The sequence below is a fragment of the Bombus affinis genome, chromosome 13 (genome assembly GCF_024516045.1).
Source record: "Bombus affinis isolate iyBomAffi1 chromosome 13, iyBomAffi1.2, whole genome shotgun sequence".
Lineage (NCBI taxonomy): Eukaryota > Metazoa > Arthropoda > Insecta > Hymenoptera > Apidae > Bombus > Bombus affinis.
Genome location: NC_066356.1, coordinates 1308869 through 1327479, shown reverse-complemented (window position 1 = coordinate 1327479; position 18611 = coordinate 1308869). Strand labels below are relative to the sequence as shown.

At 38.3% G+C, this 18611-nt stretch overlaps 1 protein-coding gene across 3 annotated transcripts in view; it reads right to left on the bottom strand.

Moving 5' to 3' along the window:
* The window catches only part of LOC126923003 (uncharacterized), a 248788-nt gene that overhangs the window by 51584 nt on the left and 178593 nt on the right, over positions 1–18611 (bottom strand). For all 3 annotated transcript variants that reach the window (XM_050735985.1, XM_050735983.1, XM_050735984.1), the window contains one exon: positions 4198–4276. In XM_050735985.1, coding sequence (XP_050591942.1) covers positions 4198–4276 — 79 coding nt within the window. The remainder of the gene's footprint in view (positions 1–4197; positions 4277–18611) is intronic.

Here is an 18611-nt window from a genome sequence, read left to right as displayed (position 1 = left end):
TTCTGAATTATGTTACATAATATATGTAACATGGAAGTAGCATAAGTAGGTAAATATGTGCATAACATCAAGATCCTAACTATATTCTATCCGTAGCAACATTTTAGTGAACGTACACTGTTTAGGACGTCAAGGATTAAATACATAATTCATACTGAATATTACCCTGAAACGTATGTACATTGGGGATTTTCAAAATTAATTGATTAATTGCATACGAAAAGCAAGAAGCTTTAGAAAATCGTATAATCTTAACTAACGATGTTTTTCGTTTAAGTTTTGAGCCTCTCATCCCTCATAAAATTTTCAGCCTTGCATATCATGATGGACACAATGGCTAGGACGGTGATTTTACTGTCTCGCGGCCAGCAGCTGTGTTAGCCAGACAACAACTTCGCCCTGCTCCAAGATGCCTCGACGGTAAATGACGTGACGTTATAAAGCCGACAATTCCGTGAAAACGTCTGACGGACAATGGGTACGTACGGCTGATGAAGAGGACAGCTGCTGCGTGTACAAGCAATTATTTTCATCGGTAGAAGGGCAGACGCGTGAACGAGATCGCCTCTGCGCCCGCCATTATTGTTTTTTCTAAGGGAAATTTATTCATTATCACCCCTTTTCTCTTTGCATGAAATTTGAATTTTAAATTGGACCAAAAAGATTGGAAATTAAATAATTATGCAATTCCTATTTTTTGGTGAATCGTATTTTTACACGTACGAAATGTAATAATTTATATAAATATAATAATGTTATGCGATAGTGACAAATACCAGAGAAATAAATGGAAATAGAATATCAAAATGCATTAGGATTGTAGAAACACGAATTAGAAATAAAAGCTGATGCAGGTGTGTAACGTAGCAAGAAAAATTTGTTCGAAAATTTAATAGAAAGCCCTATATGAGAAAAGGGACGGCCAGACTAGCAGACTTTTAAATTCTGACAGTATCCAAATATCATGTCCGCGAAATGAGCAACACTCAAACGGTAAGAGTAGCAGCTTCAAAAATTTTCCCCATTGGAAACTTTACTGAAATTCAACAATGTGGAACATGGATTTTTTAAAATAATTCAAAACCATTTTCAAGTGGATTTCAATTCAGATAGGATTTCGTTGAAACATTTTACTCGCGTTTAAACGTTTTCACACACCGAAAATAGCGAAAGCGACCATTGTCAATAATATTACGCGCATTTTTTACACCTTAATGTAACTCACATTCGAAATTCCCATTTAAAACACACAGTATTTATTAATAATATTTAGACAATAAACCATATTAACGGGGAGGATATCATATTCCAAGATTGTATGCGATTTTACATAATATATGTATGAAATGTCTCGCTTTGTTTCTGAAATTATTGAAAAATCGATAGCACGCTAGCATATGCACCATTCCATCGTCATTTCTTATGTATTGTAGAATATACAAATTTTAATATTGCACGATATGCTCCTGCAAATGTCACGTTTTATAGCTAGAAAGTTCTGAATTTCTATTAATAATATGTTATATACCTACACATTCCCTACGGAACATTCGATGTGAAAAATAATTTTATAACTTGTAATTATCTTTGACAAAAAAATTACACGTTAAAATTGCACATAGTAGTCAATTTATCTTAATAAGCAAAAATTCACGAGGTACCTACTAGAAATATTTTTCGATGCAATAACCACGAATAAGAACTACAAAAAGAAACAAAAAGAAAAAAAAGAAGAAAGGAAATTTGAAATCGGAATCTACGCCAATTAAAGACACTGCATACTAAATCTTACTGAATATTTCCAAACAGACCAATTCTGCGTTTGTCTATTGGCTTGAAAGAGTAGCGGACAACATGGGGGCGTATTTCAACGGAGCCGTGCTATATTTTTCAAACGACGGGATGAAAATTTTTCGAAGCGACCGTTTCAGCCATCGTCGAAAAATGATCGTCGTTATTCCTTTCAATTTGCTGCGAAGCTAAAAAATAGCGACAACGAGGCAGCAGTCAGACTCAGTAGTCGCACAATACCGCATTTTGCCGCATGTTTCGGCAAATTTTAAATGTCACGCGAGAACCGCCGGAAAATTCATTCTGTACGCGAGAAATATTGCAGCGAAAAACGGGTGGATCGTTAAATTTTAACAATCACGGTTTACTGCCGTTTTATATTAGCGACTATCGCGCAAGCTGAGGACAGAGACCGTGTTTCGTGCAACCAACCAAACACGCTCTATGTCCCTCCAAAGTTTAGGGTCTAAACAATCGGTGTCCCTCGGTCCACTTTGCTTGCGGACTTTAACCAGTTGCCAGAGTTGACTGGCTCGTTTTCTTCGGCCGGCAGATCGTGAAACCAGATGACGCGATACGAGATGTCACGGTTTCCCTACAGAAACCTGCGGAATTCTGCCTTCCCCAGGGACATTGTCCCTAAAGCAACGAACAACCTGTTTTATCTGGTCTCATTGGTGGAAAAGCGTTATCAAAGTAATATTTGCAGCTTCTTGGATTCCGAGAAAGTAATTCAATATCAGAGAATTATAGTGGCATATTAAAACGAACAATGAAGGTGGTAATAAAATTTCCAACGATACAGAATTTTTTGATTCTTCGTGTTAATTCGATCGTGCTATCTTTCACTTCATATTAGTCCGCTCCATTAACCATAAATATATCTTTTTAATAAAATACTCCATCAGCGCTATTGATCAACGCTCTTACGTGACTCTCTCCCCCAAAAAGGTATAAAACTTCCAATCTCTAATCTTTTGCTCCTAAAAGGTGGTAAGTCATGTCATAGTTGCTGCTAAAATATTCACGCTAACATCTCTTTGTTATGTACACTTTTATATTTCACTTTACCGATATAGCTAAAATTCTAGTAAAAATTTAATAAATCGAAGTATATACCTTCCTATATCACTTCCTTTTCACTCACCGTTTGGATATCGAACACGTTTTATCGAGGAATCGAATAATAACAATGTACATACGTTATTTCCCTTCTAGGAAATACGACCGTGGTTCCCCCTATCATCTATCCTTCTCTGTCCTTTCCTCGAACTTCGTTTGAGAGAACCTCCCAAACGTTCGGCGAATTTTGCGAAAATCCATCTGTCGATATACAATCGAAATTCCGTCAGAAAACGCGATGGAGAAATAAACAAGTCTAGGAACAAAGCGATTCTAATATATCCAGCGTTTTTCCGGCAAAAAGCGTCAGCTTAATCAGTCTAAACGCTAAACAATCGCGAGTGCAGGCGGATTAGCCGGCGATTATCGTTGTTTCATTTCCGGGTGATGCTTTTCTCGTCGAGCTGAGAGGTTCTCGCAATTTCATGGTCACGTACGTCGCGTAAAACACTGTTTCAGCACGTCGTCAAGCGAGAAGCATGGCGCGAAGAGCAGGCCAGTTAGATCGAGTTTAGCATTTGTTTGGCGCTGTTCTTAAGGCGATCTCACCGTTCGAGCCAGCGACGGCGACAGGATCAAGCGGTCGCCCTTCGAATGAAATGCGACTTCTCCGTTTACGTGGAAGATTTATGCGCGACCCGCGACCAACTTCCTCGTCCGTGATGCGATCTGCAGGCTTAGGCTAGCTGCCAAGTCTCGCGCCACATTACAGATTTTTGGAATAGACCGAAGAAGAACGCCATTTTTCATCCGGCAGACCGACACAATCGACACTCTCTAACCCAATTTTCCACTAGAATCTACGAATTTCCTCGTGTGATATCTTCCTACTTATTATTCGCGTTTTCTTTGCACTCCTACGGTGTGTATGTCTTTATTACTCACGTTCATGCAAAATCTGATCTTCAAATTTGGATAAGAAGGACTTTAATGTGATTCTATCTTTTTTCTCCGTAAAGATTGTAGCCGGTTCTTCTACTAGTTTTTGATAACGTTACTTGTCATTATCAAATGGCAGCAACAGAAATATGTAAACTGGATCTTGTTACATTTCATATCAATACTGTGTATATTAGCTCACACTGTTTCGAAAATTGAATTTTAATACGCTGACTATCATGGTAGTTCCATCCATGGACGGAAATAACTTGAATAAACAGCATGTTCGATAGAATATTCGATATCTTTAACGTTACAGCGATAATTCAAAATATTTCTTAGATTTACAGCATTCATCAGTAAACGTATTAATATTACGTAGTTAGATGAAGTATGTTCACATACCAATCGTTGCCAGTTTTGGTTACATTCTGTCGTTTGCGTCCGGTTTGATGGGGTTTTGGTTCGGCCACCATGTTGACATCTGAAACAAAAATGATAAAAATACATTATAGCATTGTGCAATAATATATTAAATATTTTCGCGGAGAAAAGAGAGAAACAAAAGCATCAAATGTTTGCTTAAAACGTGTATATAGGATTTATAATTTCATAAATTTTAGTTCAGCTTTATTTAAGTTTCAAGTCTAATGTATTACCAATAATCAGAATTCACTTAAAACGCTGTGCTAAATACTTTGTGCAGCATGATTGTTTATCGTAAAAAGAGAAGCAATTGTCGCGCGTGTAACAGCAAAATCGCGATAGAAATCTGTCTCCTGGCTTAATAGCCAGCTTAAATTAATAAAGCGGACGGCTGCAAAGGGGCTTAACGTGTCCGCAAACAGTTATTAATTTCGTCCCTTTGCGGTGCGTTTCTGTATCGTACTAGATACCACTAAGGTGGATAATGGATGCTCGTTCGAGTGATCAGAACAGTTGAGCCGTTGTGTCAGCGAATTATCCATTCTTCCTGTCTTTGCCCGGAAAAAAATGAGGAAAGACTATTCTCTGCGTTGTACTGAATAGGCTTCGCGGATTTCATTCTTGGACACGTTTCCCATTGCGTTCGATATGGAACTGGAAGCAGCTTATGCGAATTACTTCTGAACGAACGATGATTCATGAAATTATCGAGGATATCTAAAGATCTATCTTAATCCACCTTAAACCTAACATCGTCCGGTCAATATATCGATCGTTGGCTTAATTATAATCCTTACGAAGCGTGCTTCGATTGGACAATATTTTAAGTTTATCAGAACAACTTTTCAGCGGTTGTTTTACTTTTTTCAAGTATGCAGTTAACTCGAGATTGAATAAAAATAAGAAGTTCCGTGATCATATGATATGATTAAATGTACATGCTTGTATAATGTCTTCAGTTAACTACTATATTTTCTATGATTAAAAATACGTTCGCGGTATTGTGTAAGCAATTTTTATCGCGGATTCTCGAATATTAATCACAATTTCTGACTACCTCTCTATTATCGAAAATAATGATTTCCTGCTGACAAAGAGCACAAACATAATCTTAAACAGGGTACCAAGCCAGCTGACTCCAGTGGGTGTGTAGCCAGTGCGAAACACGACACAGACCTATCCTTTGTGTAACCTAACCAAACACGTCGTACAGATAGAACCACGAGGGTGTACACATAATCTACCATAGCTAAAAGTCAGCTCGATTATGATGGCTATTTGTACATATAACGGGGAAATTGTTCGCATGTCAGTCAACCTAAATGATTTGTTCACTTTTATGACACCTTGAAACAAAACGACACGTTGACTACAAATCTATCACAAAAATGTATCGATGATTATGTATGTGGCTTAGGTGGAGAATCTAAAAAGAACGAGCTTATCACTTATTTTGCGTCTATTTACATTACAACAATACGAAACCATCTTTGCAAAGTAGTAGAAATTGAATTGTTGGATCGAGTTGATTGTTGCGTCGTTAAAGAGAATTCAGTTTGCTCATTGAAGGTAAAACTAAATATTTCGGAACGGAAAATATATAACTTATAATTAGGATATTTTCATGTTCATGGTAAAAATATCTAATCTATGTGATACGTAATGTTATGGTTAACAATTTTCTTAAATCTCGAGAGAAAAAGTAATTGGATTTTCAACGTATAGAAAAAAATGGCACGAGCTAATACTAACATTTGAGGGGATGAATTTTTCAAGAGAATTGTTCATAGTCTCCTAATTATAGTTACGGAGTAGTATTCACAGACGTCCCAACTATGGAATATTAATGTTTGAATAATTTCTGTTTTCTGCGTGGTCGTAAACTAATCTCTATGGTAGCATGTATTTACTTGTGCCGTTGTTTACCGAGTGCATACAACGCCCGAACGTTGCAAATGCAATACACAAATGTGTATTAAATCAGAATATTCGTTAGCAGTTGATGTGGAATTAATGTAAATGAACAAGTTAATATTAGTTGACACACGTTCTACGTAAAATAACGCAATAAACGTATGTATTAATATACTACCTACTGTAAAGGTATTACCTACACTAATTAGACGCGAATGAACTACACGACAACATTTACTTTAACAATACCTAAACTATTTCCTGTCTTTATCATAACATTAATTTCAACCAATACATTATTACAAATCCCAATCGATTTCGACTTTAGACATATCCAGACACTTTGATAGATTCGATTTAGTAATAATTCGCGCATGGTAGTGAAGTGCACATTTTTCTAAAAAAATAATTTGACTAAAAATAAAAGGTAAGTTTCGATCAATTCTACGACTAGTTGGATTTCTTTCAGTAACGTTCGCACGGGCGCGTAAACTTTGGCTCTCAACGCGTATCGAGCTCGAAGAAATTAGAATTGGCTAACGTTAAAACAGCCAGACAGCCTGATAAGAATTATCTCAGCGACGTTCTCGGAGTTACCTAAAACAGACCGGCGTCGGCGACCGAGAAAGGCGCTTAACTTCCGCGAATGTTTCACCAAACGAGCTGCCATAATCTTGGTTAAATATCCAGCCTGTATCCTATTTCCTTCTCTACGTCGTTCCCGAATGCCAGATTTTGCTTCCAGTTGACTTTTCCAACTGTGCAATCTGCGATATGCATAAAAATGCCATTCAGCCGCCAGGTTTCAACTCTACCCGTATAAATGACCGTTTCATCGAATGAAATTATTTCGACTAGACCTCTCTATCTCTGGAACTGTCGCGGAATATAAATGTGACGAATAATATAAATCTGTTGAACTTTGCTCTGGAATCGATACGCTATTCGCAGAAATAGAGAATATTTTAAAAAGAAATCAAACGTTTCCATACTAACAATAACGTATGTATATTTGAACTTGCGTGATTTTAGGTTGTAGAAACTGCTCAAAATTATAGAGCGTTCATTGACTCTGAGGAATATGAGAATTTGTTTTTAAACATGGGTTCCAATGCAACTTTTATCTCAAATGTCCCCCAATCACCTAATTAATACAATACCGTACGAACCATCAGTAATTCATAACGATACATAGATGTAAAATTTTCAACATTTAAACTTTAAAACACAAAAATGTTGAGGTTATTCGGTATATAAAGAGAGAAAAACGCGTGGATAAAGTGTAAGATACAAAATATATATTTAATTTAATAGTGAAATACAGGAATACAATTTGAGCTGGTCCAGATCCGCACGCTAGCAGTGTTACTTTATAACTGAAAACCCCGAAGTCAACGTCGCCTGTCTACAGTTTATGATATGCTGTCGATGGCTTCAGCGCTTGAGAAAGCTAAAAAGACCAGATGTGGAGTTTTCCTAGAAGTGGTGACCACTTCAACAAAAAAGATTCACATAATTGATGCAGAGAAATATTTATTTGATCGTTCCTTCACTGGAAGATGAAATCGTAAAGTGTAAACCGTAATTTTCAAAAATATAGAATAACATTATAACCTTTCATCTTTTCTTGATTAAATCAGTCTGGATTACTGCTTTAAAAATATTTTCTATACTGTCTTATTCCAAAGTATCCGAACGAAGGAAAAATATCGTAAAGAGAATTAAAAAACATTCGAACGATTTTTCCAAAAGAACTAAGCAGCCGCCAGTGTATCAGTTTTACAACAAATACGGATTACAGACTATCTTGCAGAGTTCCGAGAAATCAACACGTGTATTGTTGGTCGCGTACGCGCGTTATCCGCTTCCCAGTCATTTCCATCGTCGTCGTCGTCGTCGTCGTCGTCGTCGTTGTCGTCGAAACACGGTAAAGTTTGCTCGATGGTGAATCGTGCTTGCGATGGAAACCGAGAGGCTACAAACGCCTGGGTGCGGAGGCGGAAGTCGAGTATCGATGTCATCTGCAAGCACGGTTGAAGGGTGATGCCGGCTCCTATATCGCGTTGCGAATTGTTCTTCGAACTAACCGCGGCAGCTGCATCTGTAACCGGCAGCCACGGTAATGGAATATGACAACGCGAGCTGCATAATGATCAGCCGCTTCCCTGCCTCCGAACTTTCTAATAAAACGACCATTGTCGCTGACGTTTGCCCCGTTACGAAGCTGCATGGCCATGAAACAACAACAATCCAGTCAGGGGGAACCACGACAACGAGTGACCGTGGCTCGTCGATGCGTAACTGTTATGTCTTCCTTCGACCAGCCACTCTGTTTTACCCGTCAATTTGACCAATTAAGATTTACACGCAGTATAATGTAGCCACTCCTATCAGACAAAAGGAGGATGGTTAAAAAGATCCTTCGTATTCCTTCGGACATCTAAAATTCTAATAAGGCGTCATTCTATGATTTCTAACGTACGAAAGTAAAACCATTTATTGCAATTGTGATGGAAAAGTCATAAAAAATGTAGACTAAGTCGACGGTTATTAATTAACAATTTGAACGATTTTTACATACCATAGAAATATTGACTTTTCTTTGCAAAACAGCGCTTGAGTTTTCGCATTTAATACATTCATTTGGAAGTTATGATCATTCAAAATGAGGAAGTTCCAATTCCCATTTCGGGGCTTCGCCAACTTTTCATCAATTTTTTCTAACTTTCCCATCATATTTGTTATAAATTTTAACTGACGATACGTTCGTTCTTATAGGATAACGCCTTATTAGGATTTTCGGCGTCCGAAGATACGAATTTAGCACTTTTTGATCATCCTCCTTTACCTATATTGATGCTTTCTACACAAGGGTATTACAGGTTTCTGCCGCAAAAAGATGGTAGCATACTCTACGAGTAAAAATAAGACTTCATTCATAATCCATGTTGTATCTGGGCTTATTATCTATTCTATATGTTTGGGGAAAATTTCATAGCGAAAGCTGATGCATAATACGTGCTCGTTCTATGGCCAGACAGACAGGCAAAGCTCGAGAGGTTTTGGATCGAATGAAGAGAGAGAAATTTGTAGCAGATATAACTAGCGAGTTTGCCGTCTGAGCGACGGGATATAATGCGATACGGTGTTGGTAAGTTGTCTCGCGGTGTTAATACGTTAATTAGAATTTCGCTAATTAATACTTCCAGAAAGCGATTCAAAGCGGCGCGCCTGACTCGCGCGCCATGTTCTAACCACCGGCAATAAATGCGTGCTCCGATGTAATTGGGGGATTGAGATATGATTCACAGTAAGCATTAAAGAGTCTATATTCCGGGTCAAATTGTATCATCGAGGGTGATAATATTATCAATGTGATCGGATTGTTTCCCAGAAGACATTTCTAACGATTCGTTCAGAATGTTTGTTCAAGATATTGTTTCTTTTCATAAAGTTTCGGAGTTAACGTTCTCGCGTTTTTCATAAATTGTCTTACAGATGAAAAGTTACTAGTATATAATCAGCTGATTTGTATTTTATAAAATTTATGTATTTATTTCAGAATTTCAATTATTTTATGGAAAAAGATTTATTATTGTTGGTATTTTGTAACGACTCGAAAAATTTCCCTAACATTGTTAGCTCAATTGTAGAAAGGAGACCACCAGCAACAATTTTTATTTAATAAGCAAACAGCATGGCCATTAACGTACGAGATCGTTTCCTGCTCATTTTGAAAAATATCATTCCTGGTGTTTTACGCCGCTTCCCACTACCACTTGACGATTCTTCACCTATTCAATGGCCGCGATAAAACGAACGAGTGTAATGTAACAAATCGCAACGTTCGTCATGCTGTCCGCTACGTGACGAGAATGAGAATTCGAGGTGAAAATAACTGACAGTTCTCTGACCGATAAATGACTGAATAAAATTGCACCGCAAATTGCCGAGTTGTTTCGAGTAGATAATCCGGTAATTGGAATGTTGCCAATTAATGCAGCTTCACAGACGAGAGTAAAATGATGATTCATGCGACGCGTAGCGGATGTGACAAGTCAACTTTTTCAGATAAGATAATCCAGGTGCGTGAATTTCACGGGGAAACCGTGATTTCACGCTCGAAATTGACTTTAGGAATAATTTTTTCCCTATTAACATAGAGTGTATTATAGAACGAATACCAATGGAGAGTATTGAGGAACAAAACGCATAAATTTTTATAAAAAAAAAATTGACAATCTCAGGTTGGCTTAAAAACTGTTTAATGACAAAATCAATTATTGTTGCAATTTATCGCAATTTCTTTATCGTATAGGTTTTGAAGCGATTCCAAGTTTGAAATTAGAAATTTGTATGCATTTCATAAAGAACGGGTCGAATCACTTTATGAACAATGCGCTTCTGTCACGAAAATGAAAGCCATCTTCCTATGTAGCCGAATATGCATAAGTGAAGTCGCATATAACACACTGAAAGTTCTATTCGCGAATAAAATAGTGAAATATATTCTACTTTATTTTCGATTACTCGAAGCATTAAAGTTTTCAACAACTACTCAAAGCATTGAACGCATCACAGTTCGGGAAGAAGTGCCAGACCAATTAGTAGTTCACATTCTATTAGATGGGCGATTGTTTCGTGAAATATGATCTTCGTTGTTAAGCTTCGGTAAAATTAGAAATGATTCTTTGAGACAGGATAACGATGAAGCGTGTGCATTATGCGACAGACGTTAAGGCATGGCGTGAAAAGAAGATGGTAAAGTTGAAGAACGTATGCAAGTTGCAACTGCAAGATTTAACGAGGAAACTGATGCAACTTCTATTAGACCGTAGACTGGTGATGTGCATATGTTTCTTGAAGGTTGGTGAAAATTGAGCTTTGTCCCAGCCCTAGTTACATGGTAATTCAGTTTCTTCCATGGTACGTTTCAAAAATATGCGAAGAATTCTAATATACATGAAAGAGGGATGCAAACTTTCGCTATAAGTATTCTTTGCTCCAGCTTGAGGTAGTTGTATTCTTTAGAACTTTCAGCTTGACTAGCGAGAGTTTTCAAAAGACATCTTTGTTTGATTGGAAAACTTTGATAATCGAGATGTGATGAAAAATGTATAAATTTAATTATTGGAGAGAAAATTCGAGCAAGGAAAATAATATATTTTAATAGAAAGCAACCTTCAGAGATTACAATTTTTACAGTACAAAATCTACGAAATAAATGGATCGATATTTAATAGAAACTATTTTAACGAGATTTCCTGTTATATCCATTTAGTTGCGAATTATTTATTTCGAAAAAATGTTCGTGTCTTAAAATATCAAATGACCTGTTGCTTTTACATCTCCTGATATTTCCCGAGGAGTCTACGCGTGAATGCAAATAATACCAGTAAATGACAGATAATCGTCACGTTTTCATAAAGACAAACGGACTGAGTTATAAGCTGCTTATGGTCATTACAGGCAGAAAGGCCAGGAAGAAAAATGAAAGTGAAGTGGAGGAAGCCATTAATGTTTGCTCTGCTTTGAGGGTAGCAAGTGTCACGAGAGTGTGGCGCAATTTAAGCAAATTAAGGGGAAAAATCGTGCTTGTTCTTCTTTAAAATAATATTAATCAACACCGGTCTGAATAAACAGATTGCCAATCTTTTATCGTTATTAAATAAATAATTATTTTACAACGGGAGTTCTTCATTCCACTGTTACACAGATTCCTACGTGAAATTATTATCTGACAAACGGCACGAGGAATTTACGTTATACATTGATAAATAACATTTTCCTACAGCATCAAAAGCGTGAGGTAATTGATAATAATCCTACAGCGTCATTTTATTAAACAAACATTCCACAAAAACCCTTAATACCGAGCAAGCAGAGCCTATATCATTTGAACGTTTAATATTTATCATTCGTTCATTATATAGTATTTCACGTTTAATCTGCATCGTTTATCACTCATAATATTTTAATACCACTTTTAGAATTCGTCTATCCACGATATATTTTATAGCCAAAAATTCGAAAGGAAATGAGAACCCTGACTAACCAAATTACCAAACCCTCGAATAACTCAAATATTTCGTTGTATTAATATTTTGTACTCCATTGACAATAACGGGAAAATTGTTTATTGTGTATTGTCTTCGCAATAAATGAATTTTATTAAAAAATATGGAGAAAGAAAGAATACTACTGTTTAAATTTACAACTTTTGCCATTTCAAAATAAAACTCTTTATTTCAAAGCGTTTTATTGCAAAAGCGTACCTGAGTAGAAAGGGTTATCATTCCGTACTATAAATTGTAAACTTGCAAACAGGTGGAGAAAATAATAAAAAAGAATTCCATTAGCTCGCCTGCGTTTATTATTAATTACCACTACCATGTTCTTTTCACTATTTTCCACTGTTCCTCTTCATATCGAGAGATTAATATTCGAAATATTAATTACCATTATTTATTAGATCGCAAATGACGCATTTCATGCGATATTACTCCAACAACCTCTTCACAATTATAACCCTTCCTGCCACAGAGAGCTCAGGCTCGTTCACGAAATTCATAGAACTGTTCCGGTGTTTCTCTGTGTACGTGCACACAGAAACTCACGGCTGTTCGGAGCGTTTCAACAAAGTTTCGTACCAGCCAGTCCAAGCTTCCTCCTCTGATCAGCTCATCAGACACGCACTACGATATATCTAACCGCGACACGATAATGTTTCCCTAGTTTCCCTACACTTTTTCCTACGAGGCTTTATCCTTCTGGCCCCTTTAATTGCACCTCATTATTTATAACGGTAGTTAGAAGTTGTTTCGTCTTTTCCGTGAACGGGGCGCGTACGTACGTGGTGGCCATCGCGTTTTATGCTGTGAAACGGAAGCTTCGTTTCGTGATAACTGGATGTTAAAACGTGGATTTATCGTGAACACATGTTAATCCTTTGTTGGTGAAAACTCACGGCTGTTTTCTCGCGAACAGAAGAAGTCTCGGAACTTTTTACCCTCCTTGCACATCCCTTAACTATGATTATTATATTTTCAATGATAGTTATATCGTGCGATAGGTCTTTTTGCAGTAATTTTGTTTACACGCCGACAGAAAGTCGCTGAGAGGTGGCTGACTATGTCAGACTTTTTCTACTAGCAGTAGGACCGAGATTACGTATTATATCAGATTAAACGGAAAATTCGTTCTGCTTTTCGCAGCGAGATGAATCTGAGTTTAAACAACGGTTATCAACCACAATTTAATTGGCCTAACCTGGTATTGTTGATTAATTAACCATCAATTGTACAACTCATTGTAAAAAATAAAACTTGGCCTGGCACAAGTTCAAACGTGGTTGACCAAGACAACAAAAAACCACATGTGTCAATTGTCACACGATAAAAATTGGTGCAACTTGTATGGGATGTTCTGCCTTATCTATCATATTCTCCTGATCTTGCACGCTCAAGCTATCACTTATTCCGCTCGTTACAAAACTATCTCAATAATTATTTTCAATTCGGAACTTATCTGTGGAAGATTGAAATTTTATCGCACAGCAGTTGAAATATTTTAAGTCGTCATTCCCGACAATCTGAATTATATAGCAATCGTTAATTTGGCAAATAAATCTGATTAGAAATTAGATCACAATAGCTAAATCCTGCTGAATTTTCAATGACATTTCTAAGCGCATCTCTCAAGTTATTGGAAGTATCTAATTTGCAGTTGCTCTTTTACTAAAATTTTCTTTCAAACATTGACGAACATCTACGATATTAATTACGATTAATTTTTAATTTTCAAAATCCAATCTCCTAGGTCCTTTACGATAATAAATTTGCCACTTCTGTATCAGAAAATGATTCTTATACTATTTCAGGAAATATTAATTGAACAATTTCGTTAATTAGACAACTCGTCAAGTTTCAGCAGACTAATATTATTTAGTCATAACAAACAGCATAGATCAGTGGCAAGAGACGTATATACGGAAGCGAAACCTTGTACGGAAGTCCTGTTGCGGGAACGACGTTTTTGACATTTGCACGGTTGCGGCTAACACCGGTGTGGTCTTCGTGCACAGTTTGAGAATGACTTGGCGGCTATCATCGCGTAAACTGATGAGCGACATGAATATCCGAGTTGTTAATACTAGAAATGCTAGAAATCCGCGACAGGACAGCCATTTAGCCAGACTGGTAATTAAAATCAAACATGCGAAATTTGGATCGCCTGAAGTAATATGATTGCTTGCTTTAAACGTGATTTTACGTTCGGTAGTCGAATCTTGAAATGGCTAAACCATTTTAAACCAACGTTCAATTAAATTACGAGTCTTTAACCTTATCGAAGTTTCACGTTTACAATATTTAGATTAAACCAACGATTTGCGATATAATTAATTATTAAAAACCAAGGGGAAATATTTTCAAATTTATGAATTTATTTATAATATCTTATATATCCATAATATCTTCAAATAGATTTCAAATAGACAGTAAAATATGGGCAGTAAAATTCAAAGAGAAAGTCCAACTTTATAAACGAAAACGGTTATCCAGTTTTCCAGACCATCGAAGCTTTAGAAACCGCCATGCAAGATCAAAGATCTCCGTAAAATGTTCGGATTTCGACGAAGGCACGCAACGAAAACATCTTCCATCCGAAGAACCGTAGCAAACCATGGAACGCAGCTTAATTCTTTCCTTTCCACCTCTTTAGTTCGTCGGTACTTTTTTCTCGCATTTAAGCATCGTCTCGTGATCAGTTCGAGAAGGATACAGGCAGAGTAAGAGAAAAGTAAAGAATAGTTGGAAGAAAGAAGAGGGTTGTAACTGCGTGGTAAGGGCCACTGAAAGCGGCGTATTCAAACGAACTGTATTGAACGGTAGCTACGTTTCTAGCTACTTCAACGGAACAGGGTCCTTTTATATGCGTATCGTGCTTGCCTGAATTCGTTGGTCAATCCGTCTGCGCGGATGTACCAGTTTGCCACCCTTACATCTGAGCTTCTCTCGAGCTTTCCTTGCGCCCTGCATAAAGGTAACCTGTTAAATAAGTATTTCTCTCTCCTCTGTTCCGCTGTCTGGTGCCTTTTTTCGTTTTATTAAACGCCGGCGACTTGTTAAACAAAGATATTTTGTCGAGAAACATATCGATAAAAGGAGTTGCGCCGGTCGCCAAGAAAACGGTACTTGGAAGTCGGAAGGGTGCAACTAGTCTTGATTACCGTTGAACGATAACGAGCAAGGAAATTGAGCTCTAAAGGTGTTTACGAAGAACTCTAGAATTCTATGACTGTGCTGTGTCCCAATGGTTTTCAATTTGAAATAGATTCCTGGTATTCCTTCGATATTATTAGCATGTCACTGTTTCGGTGGTTTAGCTTTGATTCATTCAGCAATGTAATAGGAAAAATCTAATATCGTCGGTACCGTTAATATTTCCGTTTTGGTTTGATTAAAAAGGTGGAAAAGTTAGCGGCGAGAGGAATAATTCACGAAAACCAGCGGAAATTACATCGAAGAAAAAGCGGAAACCGGCACTTTCGCCCTATTTACGTTTTATCATTTTGCTTCAAGATTGAACTGACCCGCTCAAATAACTTCCCTTCGCAGCTGTGTTCCGCAGAAGCGCAAGATCTGAGCGTGAAATCCTGTTCAAATTACACGGCATAAACCGCAACGCCGAATCCCTCTAATTTCCACGACAGAAAAACCTGTCGGAACGAGCTACATGCGAACCCTCTTTCTCGTTAATTAATCCCTCCGTGACTTACGAATAATCATACCATCTGCCCCAAGACAGACATCGTTTCTCTGCGTCTCTGCCGCGACCCCGGTTACGCTGTTACTTCATTTCGTACCTAACGCACAGTTACCTACACACTCCGATGTGGCTACCTTTGAATATGCAGATTCCATTTTCACCGGCTTCCCAACGACGACGTCGAGATCCTGCCGAGATCGTTCCGAATGATTTTAATTAGCCGGCTAATATTGTACCAAGCCTATTTCCGTGCTGCTAGAGATTTCTTCTAACAAAGTAGGAGTAAAAGTAAAGGAGGAGGAGAAGAAAATGCGTAAAAAGAAAAGAAGAAAAGAACGAAAGAGAAGAGAAACGACCCAGAAGGTAGAGGACAAAGAATGGAAAATGCAGAGAGAAAGGAAGAAGAATGGCAAGGAGAGGGTACGAATAAAGGGATGAACATAGGAAGAAGGGAAAGGAGATCGTAGTTGTCTGAATGCTGCGGCTAAAGGGCGGTTCTTAGCCTCTTAACCGCTCTAACGTGGAAAAGCACGACTACTTCGGCGCTACAGGCAAAGTTTACCTCGCTAATTCAGCCATAGCCCCGGCGTAGAAAATGTTGAAAGGGAGTAAATTTGACCGTGGATGTAAGGTGTGTGTGTGTGTGTGTGTGTGTGTGTGTGTGTACGCGCGCGCACTCGTGCGTCCGTCTCGCTCCCTTGAACGCAGCCGGGCTCATTGACTGCACCATGTCGACGAAATGTATTTTAGTTCGGCGTATAATTAACGAAGCAAGTGTTATAAGCACCTGCGCACAACCTACGGAAATTTTCGTGAACAAAACACGTGATTGGGTTCTTTGATGTTGCGTCTGTTGAATAGAGACCCCGTCCCCCTCTCCCCAACGTTCGGACGAGCTTTAAGCGGTAGCAGCCAGCAGCAACGAACCAACGGAGCCAAAAGAATTAAAGGATTTCTGCGCTTTTAAATGGCGTATTTAAAACTGATGAAAGCCACCCCTCCGGGCCCTTGCTCAATGGATATTCACTGTTATCGTGGTAGAACAGTTTTTTTTCTCCCCGACTTCCCTCTCCTGCTCTCGTAAATCTGATCAAATGGATTGCATATTTTTGTGAAAAAGTATTTAAAATTGAATCGACAACTGCGCTGAATACTGCAAGTATCACTTTTTACGTAACAGAGTACGTCGTGTTTCCGAAACCATTGCTTTATCCTTCCTATTTCCTCTTTCTTTCTGGTTTTTCCTCGTTTCTCCTTGCTTCCCAGAGTACGCAGCATTTTCATCCGCACGAGCATATCGCGAAACACGTGCGTCGCGTCGTTTCGTTACAAAACGCGTTTTCCATCGCTGTACTCTTAATTACCTAGCCTGTTACGTTCTTTACATTCAAAGGGAATATTGTTAATCGGGTTACATGTTGAAGCGGGGCAAAGAATAAGCATTTAAACAGCGCTACCGATACGTTTTGAAACAAGTAAATTCCACTTCATTGTAATTCCAATTCCCTACATTTTATTCGATTTTCGTTCGTTCACTAGAATCTTTAACCCTAACTATATTTTTTGGTACGTACAAAAGCTATTGGGACTAAGAAATCCAGACCAACGATAGTCTACCCAAAATACCTAACAATCCTAACCATCATGGAACTTGGAGAGGCGCACAATCATGGCAATCTCTTATCAAGTGGACAAGCATCTACAGAGGCGAGGCTCGTGCGCGTATAATCGCAGTAGCAGCGCGCGCGACTACCGCCTTTTGTAACTGCCAACGAGCCAATCTAAGTGACGAACGGCTGTGCACGGCCCCGCGACCTCATACCGCACCGCCATAATCATTTCATACACAATAGTCTCGCGTCCTTCGCGAGGGGTGCAAAGAGGGGAACCGGTTGCCTCGTGGCGAGAGTAATGGCCGCAATTTGTACCTACTCCCGCATTCCAGGGCAGCCGGTGCACACGTGATCCGTGAATTTACGCACGTGCGTAGCCCGCCTCGATTCTTCGACACCCCGGCGGGGTCACCACCTTCGATATATCGTGGAAATATCGAGCGCATATTAATAGGAAACAGGACGAGAATAGATTACAGAGGAAACACAACGAATTTCAAGGAATTACATTCGTAGGTGGCAACAGTTCTGAAGCGGATATCATAGTAAATCAACCTTCAGTTGCTTTTTAGCAAATTAATTATCCACAGGATTCATGCGTGGAGCTGAGATTACTTTGTAACAAAATCTGTAAGACTATGAGCTTTTCTACAAATACGTATCCTAGTCGGAAAGTTATGTAAGCAGCGTACATCTTCCATGACAGTAGCAAAGCTGCTCGAACTTAAATTTACCATTACTGTCGGCTATTCAACAAGATAGTTACTGGATAAAAAACCATTTACTTGCCAAATGCCATTCCGCCATGGTGAGTGTACGTGAAAAGATTTTCAACAGTCTACCAAAGATGTCTTGTTCACGCAAGTTCTGGTTACATTCGTTTCCGTTTGAATTTAAATGCGACGAATATTTAAACGCGTGCAATCACTTATTCTTGATTCGTGCTTAAGTTAAGCGCCAAACTCCGCTCAGTCTTCTGACTGAAACCGATGTGACCGAGCATAAATAATTCGACTTCTCCACTTCTCGGGAAGTGTTTTCGATGGCCTGAATCGATGTCTTGAATCGATGTCTTGAATCGATTCTTCTAATGAGATT